Here is a 17,706-nt window from a genome sequence, read left to right on the forward strand (position 1 = left end):
ACCTATTATTGGAAAGATTACGTAATAGCCAGTTCCAATGTACAAGTGACGTAAGAGATGCTGTTTTATAGGATTGTCGACAAGGAGCTGTATTATTGGATTGTTGATATTTTAGTATAACCGACCAGTTTTTCTTCTAGTGTTGCTGTATTAATTGATACATCGACGCACGCACATTTGTATATTAACCTCAATTATTCAATCAAATATTTACTTGTCGCTGCTTCATAAGCACATCGACCAATAATGTTATATAAATATGTATAAATAATGATAATGTTCTCCTTGTTTTTAGAATAATTCATTGGCTACCTATTTTGGAAAAAATCCTTCTTTTCTTGCCCAGTACACAAAAAATATGTAGTGTTCCGGGCTTCGATTTTGATCGATCACAACTGGTTATCTGAAAATGTTTTACTGAATGAAATGAATAGTTGGTTTAAAGCTTGATTAGGTTAAAAATTTGAATTTTGAAAACCAGTAATAGCCGCGACTTGAAATCAACATTGTTTTATGGAAATACAGGTGCCAGTCAACTAAATTTTGCGATTGACGACAATAGAATTTGAATATTTGAATATTTTTATTCGAAATGGGCCATTTAGTCTAAACGAATTCCATTCATATGTGCATGGAAAACAATATGAAACGTTGTAACGTCGGAAAATGAAAGGAAATTAAATTTTTTGAAATTTTAAGCATCTATTTCAAGCAAGCACAACAAATTATAACTTAATCTAGAAACTTATACCAGCCGAAGAAAGATCCACTGATGGCGGATTTTTTGCACAATTAGAAGCCAAATTTGAGTTATTTTGTCACAGTTATTTATTCCCTCAGTTAATAAAAGAGCTGAAATTTTCCTCTTATTAATAAGATGTAGTTTAAGCACATCCTCAACTTTATCTGTTAAAACATTTTCTCTGCCTTTTAACTATTTTTTTATTATCAAGGAGTTAAACTGGCTTAAAAGAAATCAAAACTGAGTTGAAAGAGTTATAGACTGGCTGAAAGTTTGGATTGGCTAAATAAGTTTGAAGAAAATGAACAAGAAAAAAGAAAGTATGAATAACCTAGAGCATATGTGGTCTCCTTGGTGTAAGTACTTGGCTTGTCCTCAATGTAGAAGTTGGCGATAGTCTGTCCTGTCGTGATGGACACAATAGACTTCGTCCATGTCATGTTCTGGTGGTTCGTGTTGTACAGGTCTAAATAGTCCAGCCTGAGAGGTCGACCATATGAGAAAATATTTTGAAAATACATGTTTCTGGGTTGTAGGAAATAAACCCCCAGAGCAAAAACCCACCCGATTTTAGATGGGGAAACAACACCCAAGGAAATAAACCCTCTTTTTAAAGTTGAATTTTGATCGTGATAACTTATTCGGTTGCAATAATTTAATATTAAGTCTCACGGGTCGCTTAGGCATGGCCATGGTCTGCGAGGTATAGCCAAACGAGCTGAACGCGCCTCTCTTTAATAGTCAAGTGGGGTTTATTTTCTATCCAAAATCAGATAGTTTATTTCCGTGTTTTTTTTTCCGAAACTGATGGTTCTGCTATTTTTATGATACCATTATGATACCTATATTACAATCTATGCAAGATTTAGGTTTTAAGATTAGGTTTATTAGCGCGAGTTGACAACAATGACAGTTGAGAAAACTAAATCAATTTGGCTCAAAAGTGGACCTATCCATCACATTTACCTACAATGCTTAAATTTTGACAATTGCGGATAATTTTTCAGAGTTTTACCATTTTTGTCTGCACATTACCGTCACACTGAATCACACTAACTTAAATCAAATTCCGCATTTTTATTGTCCACAAAAAAGGTATTTTATTTTTTACGTTTTTTAAACAAATTTTTGCAATTTCAGCGTATCTTCTATGGACAAATTGCTTAATCTATATACAGAGATAAAACATCTAATTTCCGTTGTATTAATGTGTTTGTCCTAATCCATCTTGGTTGATGTAAATCAGTGTGTTTGATGTCGAATAAATTGGGTTAACTGGGTCTGCCCATTTCCCTTGACATCTTGTTTTAAATGTTTTTCCTACCATTCAACCACAAGAAAGAACTAGAAAAGAAAAAATACATAAACAACAAAATGTTACGACATATGCACCAGCAGAAATAAAACAAATAACTGTTCATTTTGTATCGAGATCGAGAGAGAGCATATTCAAAAACTCAAATCTTAACATCATCAGAGTCAGTTGGAAAATGCCCACATGGCATCAGAAATCAAACATGCACAACAGTCAGTTTCACGCAGCAATTTGTGTATCTTAAAACCGCTTCGGATGATTCAATTGAATGTATTTCTTGTCGAATGCAGTTTGTTAATTTGTAAATCAATTTGAATTATTTTTCTGTGTGTTTCAGTTACTTGTGGAGCTAAAGGATAAACGGAAGCCATCGTTTCTAGGACACGGAATGGACTGTCAATTGAAAATTGATACAGGTGCACTTCCAAAGTAAAATGAATACTACAACTTACTCATGGACTCTAATTAAAGTTGATATAATAATAAAAATTAAACTTTTTGCATAAAACATCCTCAGTGAAGTCTCCAACAATTCTGAGCAAAAGAACTCATACCAAATATAAGCTTCCTTTAAATAAGGATCACGGGTTGATTTTGTTATTTTCATTATATATGTTATATTTTGATTGCTTTGTTATAGATTGAATTTATTTTGATCGGTTTGATACGTTTGATCTTCATTTTCGTCTCCTTTCAGCTCGAGTTTGTAGAGCAGTACACGTGGGTTTGCACACTCGTTTATTCGTCATAATTTAGTTTTGCTTTTGGCAGAGAGAGGACATTAAAAGACATTAAAAGCTCATACGGGAACAGTTAATAAATTGTGTTGTACTCAAATCACTATAAAGTTAGAAATGGGTGGCTTTTCTGTTAAATACATGATACAGTTAGTATATGTAATGGCCCTTTAGAATGGCTATGTAAAATTCCAAAATGAAATACAAATCGGGCCGATAATCGGTAATTGAAAAATTCAAAAACTTTCGGAAAATTCACAAACTACAAATAGTAAAATATAACGTAAGGTTCTGGTTAAATGCCTAAAATCATCCGATATTAGTGCTTGAAGCAGACAAAATTATTAACTCTCAAAATACCATCAATCAATTAAGTTGTACTGACAGCTTTCAAAGCAGAGATGGCACTCTTGTATGTCGAAGGGGAAGTAGGTCAGATCCATTTCACATCTGAAGTTGATCAACAGGCGAGAGGAGAAGAAGATGCTACCCTCCGGATCAAGTTCCAGAGACTGGCCTCTCGAGTGCACTCCTGGCTTGGACACTAGCAGAGCATCAACCTGCAGAACAAATAAAACAGGTACTGGACAAAAACAGTTCAGTACATTTTGAACTCGTAGTTATACGAAGAAGTCTCTCAACTCTGAAGTTTCAGAAAACGGGGCTGAAAATAATTACGTTCAAAAATTCGTCAAAATTTTAGGGCAATCGGAATGGATCATTTGATTTAAGTGCTGCTATACAGTTGTTTACTCATGCTGGGGGGGATTATTTTTTTCGATTTTTGGAAAAGAATATCCTAATATTCCATAGAAATTTGACCACTCTTAAATTTCTAAAACTCTTTTATTGCTCTTTAATTCATGGGGAATTTCGTCGCTAACAAACTTTCTTCGGCGAGTATTTTGGGCGGCCCGAGATTGTTTAACTTCAGTGCACAGTTTCAGCATAGTTTCTTAGCAAAAACAAAGGTAGATCGAAGTCGAATTGTTACCCAGTATATATCTGGGAACCATATGAGGTCCATGTAGTCGATGCCCATCTGAACTGAGGATCCGACAGAGGCGTTCGTAGCTTCAGCCAAGTAAGTGTACAAGTCTATCAGTCTCTCGTCTTTCCAGTACTGTCGGAAGTAGATGTCCACCGACATTTGCTAAAATATATATCACATCTGGAATCATTCGGATGACATTGTCGGATAGAGTAAAAATCTTTTGTAGAGATTTAATAATTATAATTACAATCTTTTAAGCCATTTATGTTTACATTCACCTTTCCAATGGTATGTATTAATTGGAATCTCAGTTTATTCTAACAGTTAATTCAAAATTAAATTAACTGTTAGAATTAACTTGAATTAACTTCAAAATTATTCTAACAGTTAATTCGAAATTTTCTCAGTAAAAAATAATACAATTTTACTAGAAATATTTGAAAAAGACTCCGTTAGTTTGACTTCTGATCAGGCTATGCAAATCACCATTAGTTTAAGAAAAGAGGGGTATTAGTTTATTCACACATGGTTTTAAAATTACGACACATTGTTTACGCGGTACTGAAGCACTGTTCGTTAAGTTTTTGTTCACGAGGTGAAGAAAAGAGTTCCATTTTTTTGACCGAGGATGACACTTCCAAAAATTTTTTTCTGATCGAGCATGGACTGCGCTCGAAGTCGTGCCTTAAATAACCAATAAAGACCACAATCGTTTGTAAAAAGAAAATAATTTAAGCCAATTAAAGAGAATAACAAGGAGGCTCGGTAATGTGCGTTTGCACATAATCTTCCGCCCTCACTCAACTACATTTAATTGTCTTCCATAACAGGAAAAAGTAGAAAATTTTCAAAAATTTAACTATTAATTGCTTTGAACACGAGCCACTGAACGACTTAAACAATAATGTCTTAGAGGGGCAATGAGATATGCAATCAACTAAACTGAAAGACAAATAAAACAAAAAACCAAACAACAAAACCAAACATTATTTACGACCAAAACTCAATGTATTTTCTTTAAAGAATTAATAAACAATGTCAAATTAATATCGTATGAAACCTAAATTGATCAAATAAACTTTTAATTCACAAAAAAAGATATGGGACCTGCCCTTAATGAGACTTGGTACCAAAGAGACAAAAGTAAAAAAAAAGAACAGTTAAAAAAAAATGCGTTAATTTTTTTTAAAAAAGCCGAAACTTTTTAAGTGCCGAAAGCAATTAGCAATTAATTCGAATCATTAAATAGTTCCATTTACAATTTTATAAAATGCCATGGGACCTATGATTATCCCAGATTATATATTATGATCAATAAAAGAACAGGAAATACTAAAAGCAAGGAAAAATTAAAAAATTTAGTTTAAAATCAGTATCAAATCCATTAACATACCAAGATGTTAACTAAATTAAAATCTGTAACTTGGCTTGCAACCAATGCTGGGACTTGTACTTAGTTTGTTATAGCTACAAGACACAAAAAACTAAACTCAAATAAGGGCAAAAGCTACAATTTAAAAGAAATAAGAAGAAAAAGAAGAAAAATGGAGAAGAATTAAAAAAAATGATGTTTTCACAAAAAAAAGAAGTCAAAGCCTTGAAAGATACTAACTGTAGTTCAGATGTACCTTCAAAATTAGCTTGAGAGTTTTCGGTATCCAAATTATATCATATGACAACATGCCGAACGACAATTGAACGCATACGTCCGAAGTTCAATTAAATTTTGAAGGAAAACGGTATCGAAGACGTTAAAACCAAAAACCCTCATGAAAAACCCTAGATATTATCATTGGATTTTTTTTAACACCGTTGTTGTGATATGTGCTCTGTGATTAACATAAAAATGATAAGTCGTTAAAGGCAAATGTACGAAGTTAAAAAATGTACGAGAACGAAAATAATGTTTCGCCTCACTCAACCACGTTTAATTGTCTTTCATAAGAGGAAAAGAGGGAAAATTTTTCAACAATTTACGGTTACCTCAAAACTTATTGGCGCTCGAACAAAAAATTGTTTTGAACACAAACAACTAAATGACTTAAACAATAATGTTTTGGAGGGGTGATGAGATATTCAATCAACTAGACAAGAGAAGTAAAACAAAAATCAAAAAACAAAACCAAATATTAATTACGACGAAATGCTAATGTATTCTCTTTAAGAAAAAACTAAACATTGTAAAAATAACATCCTGTGAATATTAATTTGAACGAATGATCTTTTAATTCACTAAACAAGTTATAGGACAAGCCCTTAATGAGACTGGGAACCAAGGATGCAAAAAGGAAAAGTTAAAAAAATACGTTTCGTTTTTTTAAAAAACCCAATTTATTTAATTCCTGAGGGCAATTAGCAATTAAATGGAATCATTAAATAGTTCCTTTTACACCTCAATAAAACGCCCTTAGACCTATGATTATCCCAGATTATGTCTTACGATCAATAAAAGAACAGGAAAAACTAAAAACAAGAAAAATGCCAGTAGAATGTGATAAAAACCATTATCAACGCCATTAAATTCCCAAAATGTTAACTGAATTAATATCGGTAACTTGGATTGCTATCAACGACATTGGGACTTGTTTTGCCTGCATTTGACGAAATTAAGCTACAAGTTAAAAGAAATAAGAAAAAAACTATGAACAGGGGGAAAAATTCAACGTGAAATTGATATTTTTATTTAAAAAGAATTCAAAGTATTCAAAACTATTAGCAATAGTTCATTTGAACCTCCAAAATTAGCTTGAGAAATTACGTTATCCAAAATATATCATATGACAACATGCCGAACGACAAATAAACGCGTACGTCCGAATTTCAAATAAATTTTGAGAGAAAACTCTATCGAAGACGTTAAAATCAAAAAACTTCATGCAAAACCTTAGATATTGTCAATTGTACTTCCCTTTGGCACCGTTGTTGTGATAAGTGATCCGTCAAAAAATTGACAAGATATTACAGGCAAATGTACAAAAATAAACTTATACGAAAAAAATGAAGGGTCGTAGTCTCGAAACCAAACAATAATTTTTGAAAACATAAAACACTAGCAATTTACAACTCAACTGTAATACAGTTAAAATTGCTGAAAAACTCCTTGTCCTTGCTGCAGAAAGATGAAAAAAGTAGAAAAATCTCAAAACCCAATACTTTTCGTTTTGCAATTGAATAGTTTCGAAAGTCGAGAAAAAATTGAGTTTTCAACTAAGAACAGTAAATAGGTTAATTGTTTTTCTCATGAGGACTTGGAGATATATTAGTATTGAGACTAAATTTATGACTAAAATGAGAAAGAAAATGAAAAAAAAAAAACAATTTTACGCAAAAAATTTGTTGTAGCTATGAAAATTTTGAGCTTCTATTTGAATTATTAATAAATGTTCATTGGACCTCAATTGTACGTAAATTTGCATTTGTGGATAATTGAGCATTTAAGCAAAATCATTCCGGTTATTAGTCAATTTAAAAGAAACAAAAAAGCCAAAAAGTTTGAAAAAGAGAGAAAAGACAGAAACCTATACACTTCGGAACCACGAACGAACCAAAAACAGCTTGTTTATTTTGTTGTATTGTAGAAAAAAAATCATTCCATATTTTAACAATATACAGAATTTGACCAGAAAAAGACAATATATGAAAGGTGAACAAATTGAAAACCGGGAAATATTTTTTTCGAGAACACTCTCAAAGCAAGCGAAATTAAAGTAACCATTTTGGGAGTTTGATAAGATTTTGGCAGCAAGTTTTAGGTCTGCACTTCCAGCTAATTTTACAAAAAATGCTGACGAGTGCAGTTTGATGGAAAAAGGCTGAACTTTGTCAAATTTAGCCAATTTTTAGCAAATTTTTGGATCAAACTGTTCAACAATTTTAATTTTCCTTTAAAATTAAAACAATTAAAACTTTTTTTTAAACAATTTAACATACAGCTTAGCAAAATTGAGAAAGAATTAGGGAGAATGTGAACAAAAACAATTGAAATCACTCAAATTTTCACAAAACTTTCAACCTCGATATTTCCGTAGAAAAAATTAAATTCGAAAAAATTTTTCATTGTATATCCTACGGTGGACGGGCTTTCTAATGATAAATGATACCAATCACCACCTTCTACGATGAATATATCGATTGGACAAAATTGACTGAACAAAAAACTCATTTGAGTATATAGTCCCTACCCCCACCAAGGTTGGTGGGAAAAATTAGCCACTAATCATAGTTCAGACATTTTGTAGCCGTGTTATGAAAGAAAAGCTGGAAGGAAGTGGTTTTCGTGGTGTTTTATATTCCGTACCATGTCCGCTTCTTCAATGGGCCCCATTTTGTGAATAAACGTGTCGAATGAAGCATCAACTTGTAATCCTAAAACACAGAATTATTAAAACGGAGAAATTTTTACCATCATTAAACATTCCAAGTTGTCCAAATTAACAACTTCCCATCTACTAGTCGGTGATAGCAGTGAAGAGTTACTACTACACTAGTGATCAGAGTACTCAAAATCTTGCAAGAATCTTGCAAGCAATCTTGGAAGGGAGTACATACTACTTCCATTCTGTTTGCAAGATTCTTGCAACATTTGAATCATCTTGCAAGAATCTTGCAATATTTTAAATTCAACTTGTACGTTTTTTTGTTGCAAGATTTTGAATTTTTCGATCTCTTTTTCCTGGTTAACTGGCTGCATTCGGAGGTTGGTCGAGCTGAAATAGTTGATCAGGTTTTAGAATTAAGTTTTAGAAGATTAAGTTTTAGAAGATTAAGTTTTAGAAGTTAGAATTAAGTCAAGTTTTTGTTTTTTTTTGGAAAATTCCAACACTTGAAGTTGGACTGTTCGTTGCAACGCTAGTTTGGAGTTGACGGTAGCACATCCTCTGGAAGAAATGAGGAATATAATGAAATAATAATGAACAGTCCCCAAAGAAATTATTTAAAAGAAAAAAATTGTTAATTCCTTTTGAGCATGAACTAAGAAAAAAACAGAAAGATAGTTTAAAGACAATGTAGCGTCAAGAATTATGAATGAATATAGAATTAAAATGAATACAACTGAATATTAAATTTACAATGTGTAAAAAGGTCTTGGCAAATTAAGCCCGATAAAATAATTTCCTCGGCTCATGTGAAAGTCATGCTCGATTCAAGTTAGGTCATAAAAAGAACCCTGCTCGACCCTTGCAAGACCCTTAAAAAGACAGTTTTCTACCCTAATGTGTTATTAAAGAAAGAGCAAAGCTGGACCCATCAAAAGACTTTATCTGGACTTTAATTAGGCGCGGGATCGTGTATTTATTGCCAGTATTGGAGCTCTTACTAGAATTATAAAGTCTTTTTACAAGACGAGGTCAAAATCAGCAGTCTGGGTGTTAATTGGTATTTGATATTAAAGAATAGATTAATGGAAATTACACTATGATATTATCAACATTGCTACTATATTCCTATTTTACAATGCCTTCATCTAAAAACTTCACAATTGTTGGGTTATGGACTTTCGCAAGCGGAATAAAAAGCGTTTTTAAATAAGTAAAAGAATTAATTTCTCAAAAAATGAGAGAATAACAAAATCATATTTTACAGTAGAATTTAGAGATTTACAGGAGAGATCTGATTATTAGATCAAGATGGTGATTTGAATTTGGGGATGAAAAAAGACTCAAAAGTCAGCTGTATATATACCTATTATCAGGGTGAAAAAGTCAAGATACAAAACTAATCTTAGCACCGTGATATATAGTGGGGGTCGCAAAGGTTACCCAATATGGTTTGCTTCTGCAAATCATTCGCAAAGGGAACCATAAATGGAATGCATTTGCACTTTTCTAAGAATTCATTCACACCTCCGGAGATATCATCATCATTTAATACATGCTGGGAAGATTTTACATCACTTAATCTAACTCTAACAATAGTTATATAGATTCACCAATTTGAACCGAATATTGATTCTCAGCACCATTTCTTGACGATTCATTTATATAATTACTTTGATCGAAGTCATATTGCTTGTCTTTCTAATCTGGTAAGTCAAACTTTCTTTCTAATTCTCACTAAGTTTAAGACTATAGTTTGATCGATATTCTAACAACCCCACTCAGACTTGAGCTGATTGCGTAGAGTGTGCTCCCATCAAAACTGCTTTGAATGTTTCCACTTTCGAAACGGGTAAGGACTTTGTGAAGATGTCCACTGCCCTTTTGTCTGTAGGGACGTAATGAATTGAAATAGTCCCATCCTCAGTCTTGTCACAAATGAGGTGAAACTTTGTTTCGATGTGCTTTCTCCTTTTGTGCATGACTGGGTTTTGGCAGATTCTGATACAACTTTGGTTGTCCTCTCCAATTGCTATTGGACGTTTCTGTTGGATGCCAAAATCCTCTAGAAGTTGTTTCAGGTAGAGTGCTTCCTGAACTGCTGCTGCCATGCCCTGATATTCTGCTTCTGATGAAGAAAGAGCAACCGTGGCTTGCTTCTTGACACCTCAGCTGAGTGCTGCGCCACGTCCGTTGAGCTTGAAGTAATAGCCCGTTGTTGATTTTCTGTCGTTCACGTCTCCAGACCAGTCTGCATCACTTTCCCCCACTAAATCATAACTAGCCTCTTTTGTGTAAGTAAGTTTTAAACCTTTTGATTCTTGAAGATATCGCAGAAGTCGTTTTCCGCACATCCAGTGTTGATTGGTAGGTGCATTCATGTGTCTGGACAGAATGTTGACTGTGAACATGATGTCTGGCCTCTTCTGTTTGGCCAGATACAGAAGTGATCCAACCAAGCTTCTGTAGATCCTCTGGTCCACTTCTTCGTCTCCGTTCTGTGCTGTCTGAAGTTTCAAATTCAAATCAGCTGGAGTTCTTTAGGGTTTGCATTGATCCATTTGAAACCGCTCAAGCATTGTTTCTATGTAGCGTTCTTGGTCGACTGTGACTTTGCCCTCATCTCGTCTGTTTCTTAGACCCAGAAACCAGTGTAGTCTCCCTCTGTCTTCCATGTGAAAGGTTGCTTCTAGTGCCTTCTTGACATCAGAGATCACTGTCATACTTCTTGATGCTACTATGATGTCGTCAACCCAGACCAAGATGAAGGTGTGATCCTCTGCCTCTGATCTTGCGAACAAGCAGTGATCGTTCCTGCTTCTGGTGAACCCCTGTCTCAGTAGTAGGAAGTTTGCCAGTTCTTTTTACCAGTTGTTAGCAGCCTGTTTCAAACCATAAATTGATTTATTTAATCGACATACTATATTCTCCCCATCTGATCCGCGTTTTACAAACTCCTGTGGCTGTTCCAGATACACTTCTTCCTCGATTGGTGAGTGCAGGAAAGCAGTCTTGACATCAAATTGGTGCATCACATGGCCCTGCTTCGCTGATAGCTGAAGTAGAATCCTGAATGTCTCTGGCTTACAGGCAGGCGCAAAAGTCTCAAAGTAGTCCAGTCCTTCCACTTGTTTGAAGCCTTTCGCCAAATAGCGCGCTTTGTATTTGTCCACTTGACCACTGGGTCCCAATTTCACTTTGTAGACCCATTTGCCCGGTATGACGTCCCTGTCTGTGGGTGGTCTCACTAGGTTCCAAGTCTCGTTGTCTTGGAGTGCCTTGAACTCGTCCTTCATTGCCCGGTGCCACTGGTCCCAATCGTCACCTTGCTTGGCTTCGTAGACTGTTTTGGGTTCCACATAGTCGCCCTCAGTCACAACAAGATGGGTCCTGACTTCTCCAAAAAATTGCGGAACATTCCTTGCTCGTGTCCCTCGTCTGGGCTCTGCTCTGTCCGCGTGTTCCAGTGCATCTTCATTGAAACCAACTGTCTCTAACTTTGAGAAGTCTTCTGTGTCACTGTCTTCCAGTGACTCTGAGTCTCTGTAACTCCCTCTTGTTGCAGTAGATCCTTCATCTAGTGCTGTTTCTCCAACATCTGAGGCCTCTGGTCTCAGTGTTGTTTCTTGAGTATTGACGCTCCCTGCGTCATGCCACTCCTCCTTTATTGCAGTAGATGTGTCCTGTCGTTCTCTGTTGTCATCATCTTGATGACCATCATCTGGGTGCGAGATTCCCAGTTCCGACCCATCATCTAGTAGGTCAGCCGTTTCTTTGTTGTCAGGGATTGAGCCCACTTCAGACTCCTCGATGATCACATCTCGAACTGCCATCACCTTGCGTGTGTTGGGTATGTACACCAGGTATCCGTTTTCTCCTTCAGTGTAACCCACAAACATTCCTTCCAGTGCCTTGGGTTCAGGTTTGCTGACTTCTCTGTCCCTCTTCCTCATGAAGACTGTGCAACCAAAAATAGATAATTTACTAATTGAAAGCTTAGGTTTTATACCTCTCATCAGCTCTGCTGGGCATTTTTCTTCTCCTCGTCTCACAACCAAGTTTCTGATCCTTGCTGCGTGAAGAATTGCTGCTCCCCACATCATCTTGGGAAGTCCTGATTCAATGAGCAAACATCTTGCCATCTCCAGCAGTGTCCTGTTGCACCTCTCAGCTAACCCATTCTGTTGTGGCGTCTCTGGTATGGTCTTTTCCTGTAGAATGCCTGCATCTAAGCAGTACGTCTTGAACTGCTCTGAGAGAAACTCCTTCGCATTGTCTTGCCTCAGCTTCTTGGGCGTCCCCACACTGAGAACAAATTTCTTGAGGCTAGCCAGTGCTTCACTCCTTGCCTTAAGCAAGTCCACAAACACAAACTTTGTGTACTGGTCTGCAAACACTATGCAGAACCGGAATCCTGACAGTGACTCTACTCTGAAAGGTCCCATCACCTCTGTGAACACCCTCTCCAGCTTCTCTTCTGCTTGAGTCTCTGCCACTCTTGGTACTGGAGTCTTTGTGATCTTGGCCAATGCACACACATTGCATACATCATCGAGTTCCCCCACTGTCTCTGGTGCATTCCTGACCACATCCGCTTGATTCAAATGACCCAATCGTCTGTGCCACTTCCTTGCACTGTCAAGTTTCACGCTGTTGGAACTCATCTTGAGTTCTAGAACGCTGCAGGGTAAGTAAAACAAATTATTTTCTTGTGTTAGTTTTACCCGAGTTCCCTTCTGGAGTTTCATGCAGCTGTTTCCTCTCACGAAAGTGAAGCTATGTCCCCACTCCGTGCATCTTGAGACTGATAGGAGGTTTGAAGAATAGTCCGGCACACACAGAACATTTTTGAGTTCGCATTGGAATTCCCCTTTGTTTGAGGGTATGCTGATCCTCACACAGCCTCTGCCCACCACTCTGGAAGCCTCTCCGTTGGGATTTCTGACCACTGATTGAATGGGCACAAAGTCCAGGAACGCATCGATGTTCGTCACTATGTGATCTGTACAACCACTGTCCACTAGCATGCCTGCTGTCTTCCACTGGGTAAGAGCTGCCCAGCATTCCTCGTCTGGTGTAGCCAATGTTGGACCCATTGCCACTGACTCATGTTTGCCTCCATCTCTTTGTCTCTTGCATGCCCTGTCTAGGTGACCCTTCTCACAACACTTGCTGCATTGTGCTGTCTCCTTCTTCCTGCAGTCCTTGGCAAAGTGTCCAGGGATTCCACACACAAAGCAGTTTCCTTTCTTGTGTCCCTTCTTGAAGTCACGCTTCACTGCCAGTGCCACTGAACCACTTTGTCCCGTGTGTCTCTGCACCGTGCTCTCATGAAAGTTCTGCAGCCTTTTCCTCAACTCTGTGAAGTTCGTTGCCGGGTTGAAGCTTTCATGTATAACAAAACTTTCATACCTCATTGGCAGACCATTGAGGACCAAGGCGTCGAAGAGGGTCTCTGAGACTGCTTCCCCTGCTTCTTGTAGCCTTGTGAGCAACTCCTGTCCTCTGATGAAGAAGCTGTCCAAATCCTCAGAATCCTCGAGCTGCAGTCGAGCAAGCTGTGCCATTAAAGTCACCACTGTCGGTGTCTCCACACTCTGAAATCTCTCTTGCAAAAACTTCCAAGCCTTTGCTCCATCTCCAATGCCATCATCTCCCACACAGTCATGTCTCATCAGCATGAGGGTTGTTGCATCTAGAGTCAGTGCCAGATGGCACCACACATTGTTCCGTTTCTCCTTGATGTCTGCAACTTCCTTCTCATATGCATCCTTCAGCACCTTGTGGTTCTTCTTCTCATCATTGGTTGCCTTATTGGCCAGTGGCGCAGGCTCATTGGGTTGCTCCTCTGTCCCCAGTAGTGATTTGTAGAGTCCCTTCGTCTGCATCATTGCCACAAATCTTGTGCTCCAGATTTGAAAGTCCTGTGCCTGTCCTGTGTAGGTCAGCAGCTTCACTGTCCGTTGATCCATTGAAGTTTGAGCAGGCAAAACAGTTGTGAAAAGAAAAGGTACTAAGCAGAAAAGGATTATGACTGTCAACAACAAATTAGTTTTGTTTTGGAAATCAATTTTATGACTTCGAAAATTGCTGGGCCCATAACCTGTTGGGTTATGGACTTTCGCAAGCGGAATAAAAAGCGTTTTTAACTAAGTAAAAGAATTTATTTCTCTAAAGATGAGAGAATAACAAAATGATATTTTACAGTAGAATTTGGAGATTTACAGGAGAGATCCGATTATTAGATCAAGATGGTGATTTGAATTTGGGGATGAAAAAAGACTGAAAAATCAGCTGTATATATACCCATTATCAGTGTGAAAAAGTCAAGATACAAAACTAATCTTAGCACCGTGATATATAGTGGGGGTCGCAAAGGTTACCCAATATGGTTTGCTTCTGCAAATCAGTCGCAAAGTGAACCATAAATGGAATGCATTTGCACTTTTCTAAGAATTCATTAACACTTCCGGAGATATCATCATCGTTTAATACATGCTGGGAAGATTTTACATCACTTAATCTAACTCTAACAATAGTTATCTAGATTCACCAATTTGAACCGAATATTGATTCTCAGCACCATTTCTTGACGATTCATTTATATAATTACTTTGATCGAAGTCATATTGCTTGTCTTTCTAATCTGGTAAGTCAAACTTTCTTTCTAATTCTCACTAAGTTTAAGACTATAGTTTGATCGATATTCTAACAACAATTTAGCGTAATTTTACTTAAAAGCTATTGGTAGTAACCATCCCCAGACCGAAGTGACCTCTGATCAGACCATCGCCAGACCGAAATGACCTCTGATCAGACCATCCCCAGACCGAAGTGACCTCTGATCAGACCATCCCCAGACCGAAGTGACCTCTGATCAGACCATCCCCAGACCGAAGTGACCTCTGATCATACTTAAGTGCGCTCGAACCAAATCCCTGTAATTTTGGTCTGGGAACACACCGTGTGCGTTGGACTTGGTCTGGTCAGAGGTCACTTCCGGATGGCACCTCAATCTGGGCTGGCTCATAAAGGGCTCTATCGACGATGTTAAAAGCATCAGATATTTCGAACCTTCCAAAGCTCCCGGTCTAATGTTTCTGTCATAGTCGCTCACAAAGAACACATCTACTCCAAATGCCCCTTGTTGAACCAGAGACAAAATGGCGATAAAACTCAGCATGCAGTTGATAAGATGTACAGACAGGGAGAACATTATTACGTAAGGGAAACGCGCTACAATAACTGCAACCCTAATGCCCGTTTTTTCAGATCCCTCAAAACTGGAGTACCACAATGACAATGAAAATTGGTATTAAATCATTCCCTAATTGTTAAGACTGCTATCCTACTCGAACGAGTACGCATATATTTCAAGATTTGTTTGCAAATCAGGCTTATCTCGCAAAATCTTGTAAGATGATGCACAATGATATATTTCAAGCGTTTACAGGTACTAAAAATGAACCTAATTTCAGAGAAAATGGCTTTGACTTACACGCCAATTAAAAAGATTAAGTAAAATTTATAAGTATAGTCGACTTTTACAAGTGACTAGAGTTTCTGTTCGACTAGGGTAGTAAAATTCGAAGGTGAGCCTTATATAATATTTAAATTATATTTTAAGTTGACGAGGATGCAAAAAGTCAAATGAAACGGTTGGACCAAAATGTGCTTTACGATTAACTAGGTGGGTTATTAAATTATAATCCAGTAAACTTCTAAATTAATTTTCAGCTTTGTCAACGTTGAACGTAGGATAATAAATATTTATGAAAAAAATTGGTAAAATGGTTAAAATGGTGTTTTTAATTAAAATTCAGCAATTGAATGATATTTTGTGAAAACACGCGCCTCAATCTATTATTAAAGAGCAGATAGCAAATTTGAGACCACTCTCAAATAAGCTACAATTCATATGCTATAAAGCAAAACAAATATCCGAGTGTTTTTTGACTTCAGATAAACGCTCCTATCTTTTTTCTCAACGGTGATGTACATACAAGGTGTAATATAAAAAATTTACTAAAATTAAATTTCTGATGAATAAATTATCAACTGTTGCTATGATTTCGGGATAACACATTCATTTATAGCAAAATGTTCAGTTTGGTCTAGTTTGTCTAACTTGAATTGCTCACTATCAATACGAAATGACCGGACTGAAAAATAAATCTAATAAGTTGTTTTTTTATGTTTCTGTTCAGATCAGTGATGTTTCATAATTTCGCGATTTAAGTTTAAGAATTCTCACTCTAGCCGATAATTGATTTTATAGGCTTTTTTACCCCACCCCACCCGCAGATTATCACCCGTCATAATTGCCCGGATACGAGTCACAAAACAATTCACTACTGAATCATAGTACTATATATGCACGCTGTTTTTGTTTTACTATGACTCAGTCATTTTTTTAAAGGTTTTTCGCATTGATTTCCAAAATTAATGTTGCTAATATTAAGAAGATCGGTGCTTTTTGTTTCTCATTTTGTCATGATGGAACAATCTAATTGAGGTGTAGCTCTCACTGCATGAACGCTCTCTGAAGTTATATTTCATATCGTCTGAGGCACCTTTCACATACTCGGTTCAGCTGCTGCATCAGTTAAGCACACCTCAAACAGAATATAGACCAAGAAGTTTCTAAAACTGCTCCAGTTATCTTAATAGTCCCATGCAACGTTTGAAAATGAAGGTATAATAAAAAAAACCGACCCAGGTTTGTATAAAATAGGGATCGATTTTGTCCCCCCCCCCCCCCCCCCCCAGCTTAGTGAGCATAATTCTTTTATGACGCCTAGGCGCACGTGCTTTTTTTCTTACATAGTAATGTGCTATATAAAAACATATAATTTGTAACGGGGGGTCATAAATAACGCTGGAGGGGGGGGGGGGGGGAGGAGGGGGCGAAACAGAGTAGATCCAAAAATATATGTTGGATAGACCTCAGGTTTGTGTATGAAACAAATTAAGATAGAACCAGATGTATATAAAAAGATAGAACCAGATGCATTAGGCTGGATGTATGAAAAAAATTAGATAGAATAAGGTGCATAGGAAAAAATGGTACGACCCATGGAAAGACAGTGCCCGACCGAAATTGTATATGGAAGAAATACGGCTGGACTTGAAAAGAATTCTCCTCGACTTTAACTAGGATCCTCGACCCGACCGTGTAGTTTAATTCAATAGTTACCCCTCCACCTGGAATACTTTTCATATTTCCAGGCTTGACTAGGATTGAAATCATTCTTCATTATTCTACCACAAAAAACATGAGTTAAAAAGCAAGACTGTAAAAAACCCGAAATAAATACCAGCGGAAAAGAAGTGAACAACCACAAGACCTAAATTATGTACTGGTTGTCGAACCGATTAGCCTTTGGCTAGCATTGCCACAACATCCAGACTTTTGTCTCTATAGGTCAAGAGACTCCCAATCAATTAAACAAACCAGACAGACCCTATCCAGACTATTAGCGAGAAAATACAGAAAAATGAAGGTAATAATGAAATGAAAATGTTGACTCAAAAACACACCTTGACCAAACAAACGGAATGAAATGAAAATGTTGACCAAAAACAGACCCTAGTGCGGACTA

General features: G+C 36.8%; 1 protein-coding gene across 1 annotated transcript in view; it reads right to left on the minus strand.

The window, feature by feature from the left end:
* Nucleotides 1-16,003, minus strand: part of LOC142344946 (glycine receptor subunit alphaZ1-like) — a 41,265-nt gene extending 25,262 nt beyond the window's left edge. Inside the window, exons 1-5 of the mRNA XM_075397033.1 lie at nucleotides 15,179-16,003; nucleotides 8,086-8,153; nucleotides 3,789-3,947; nucleotides 3,180-3,354; nucleotides 1,074-1,208 (exon numbers count right to left, since the gene is read on the minus strand). Coding sequence (XP_075253148.1) covers nucleotides 1,074-1,208; nucleotides 3,180-3,354; nucleotides 3,789-3,947; nucleotides 8,086-8,153; nucleotides 15,179-15,320 — 679 coding nt within the window. The 5' untranslated portion in view covers nucleotides 15,321-16,003. The remainder of the gene's footprint in view (nucleotides 1-1,073; nucleotides 1,209-3,179; nucleotides 3,355-3,788; nucleotides 3,948-8,085; nucleotides 8,154-15,178) is intronic.
* Nucleotides 16,004-17,706: the final 1,703 nt, after the last annotated feature.

Source organism: Convolutriloba macropyga, chromosome 1 (assembly GCF_964194025.1).
Source record: "Convolutriloba macropyga chromosome 1, txConMacr16.3, whole genome shotgun sequence".
Lineage (NCBI taxonomy): Eukaryota > Metazoa > Xenacoelomorpha > Acoela > Convolutidae > Convolutriloba > Convolutriloba macropyga.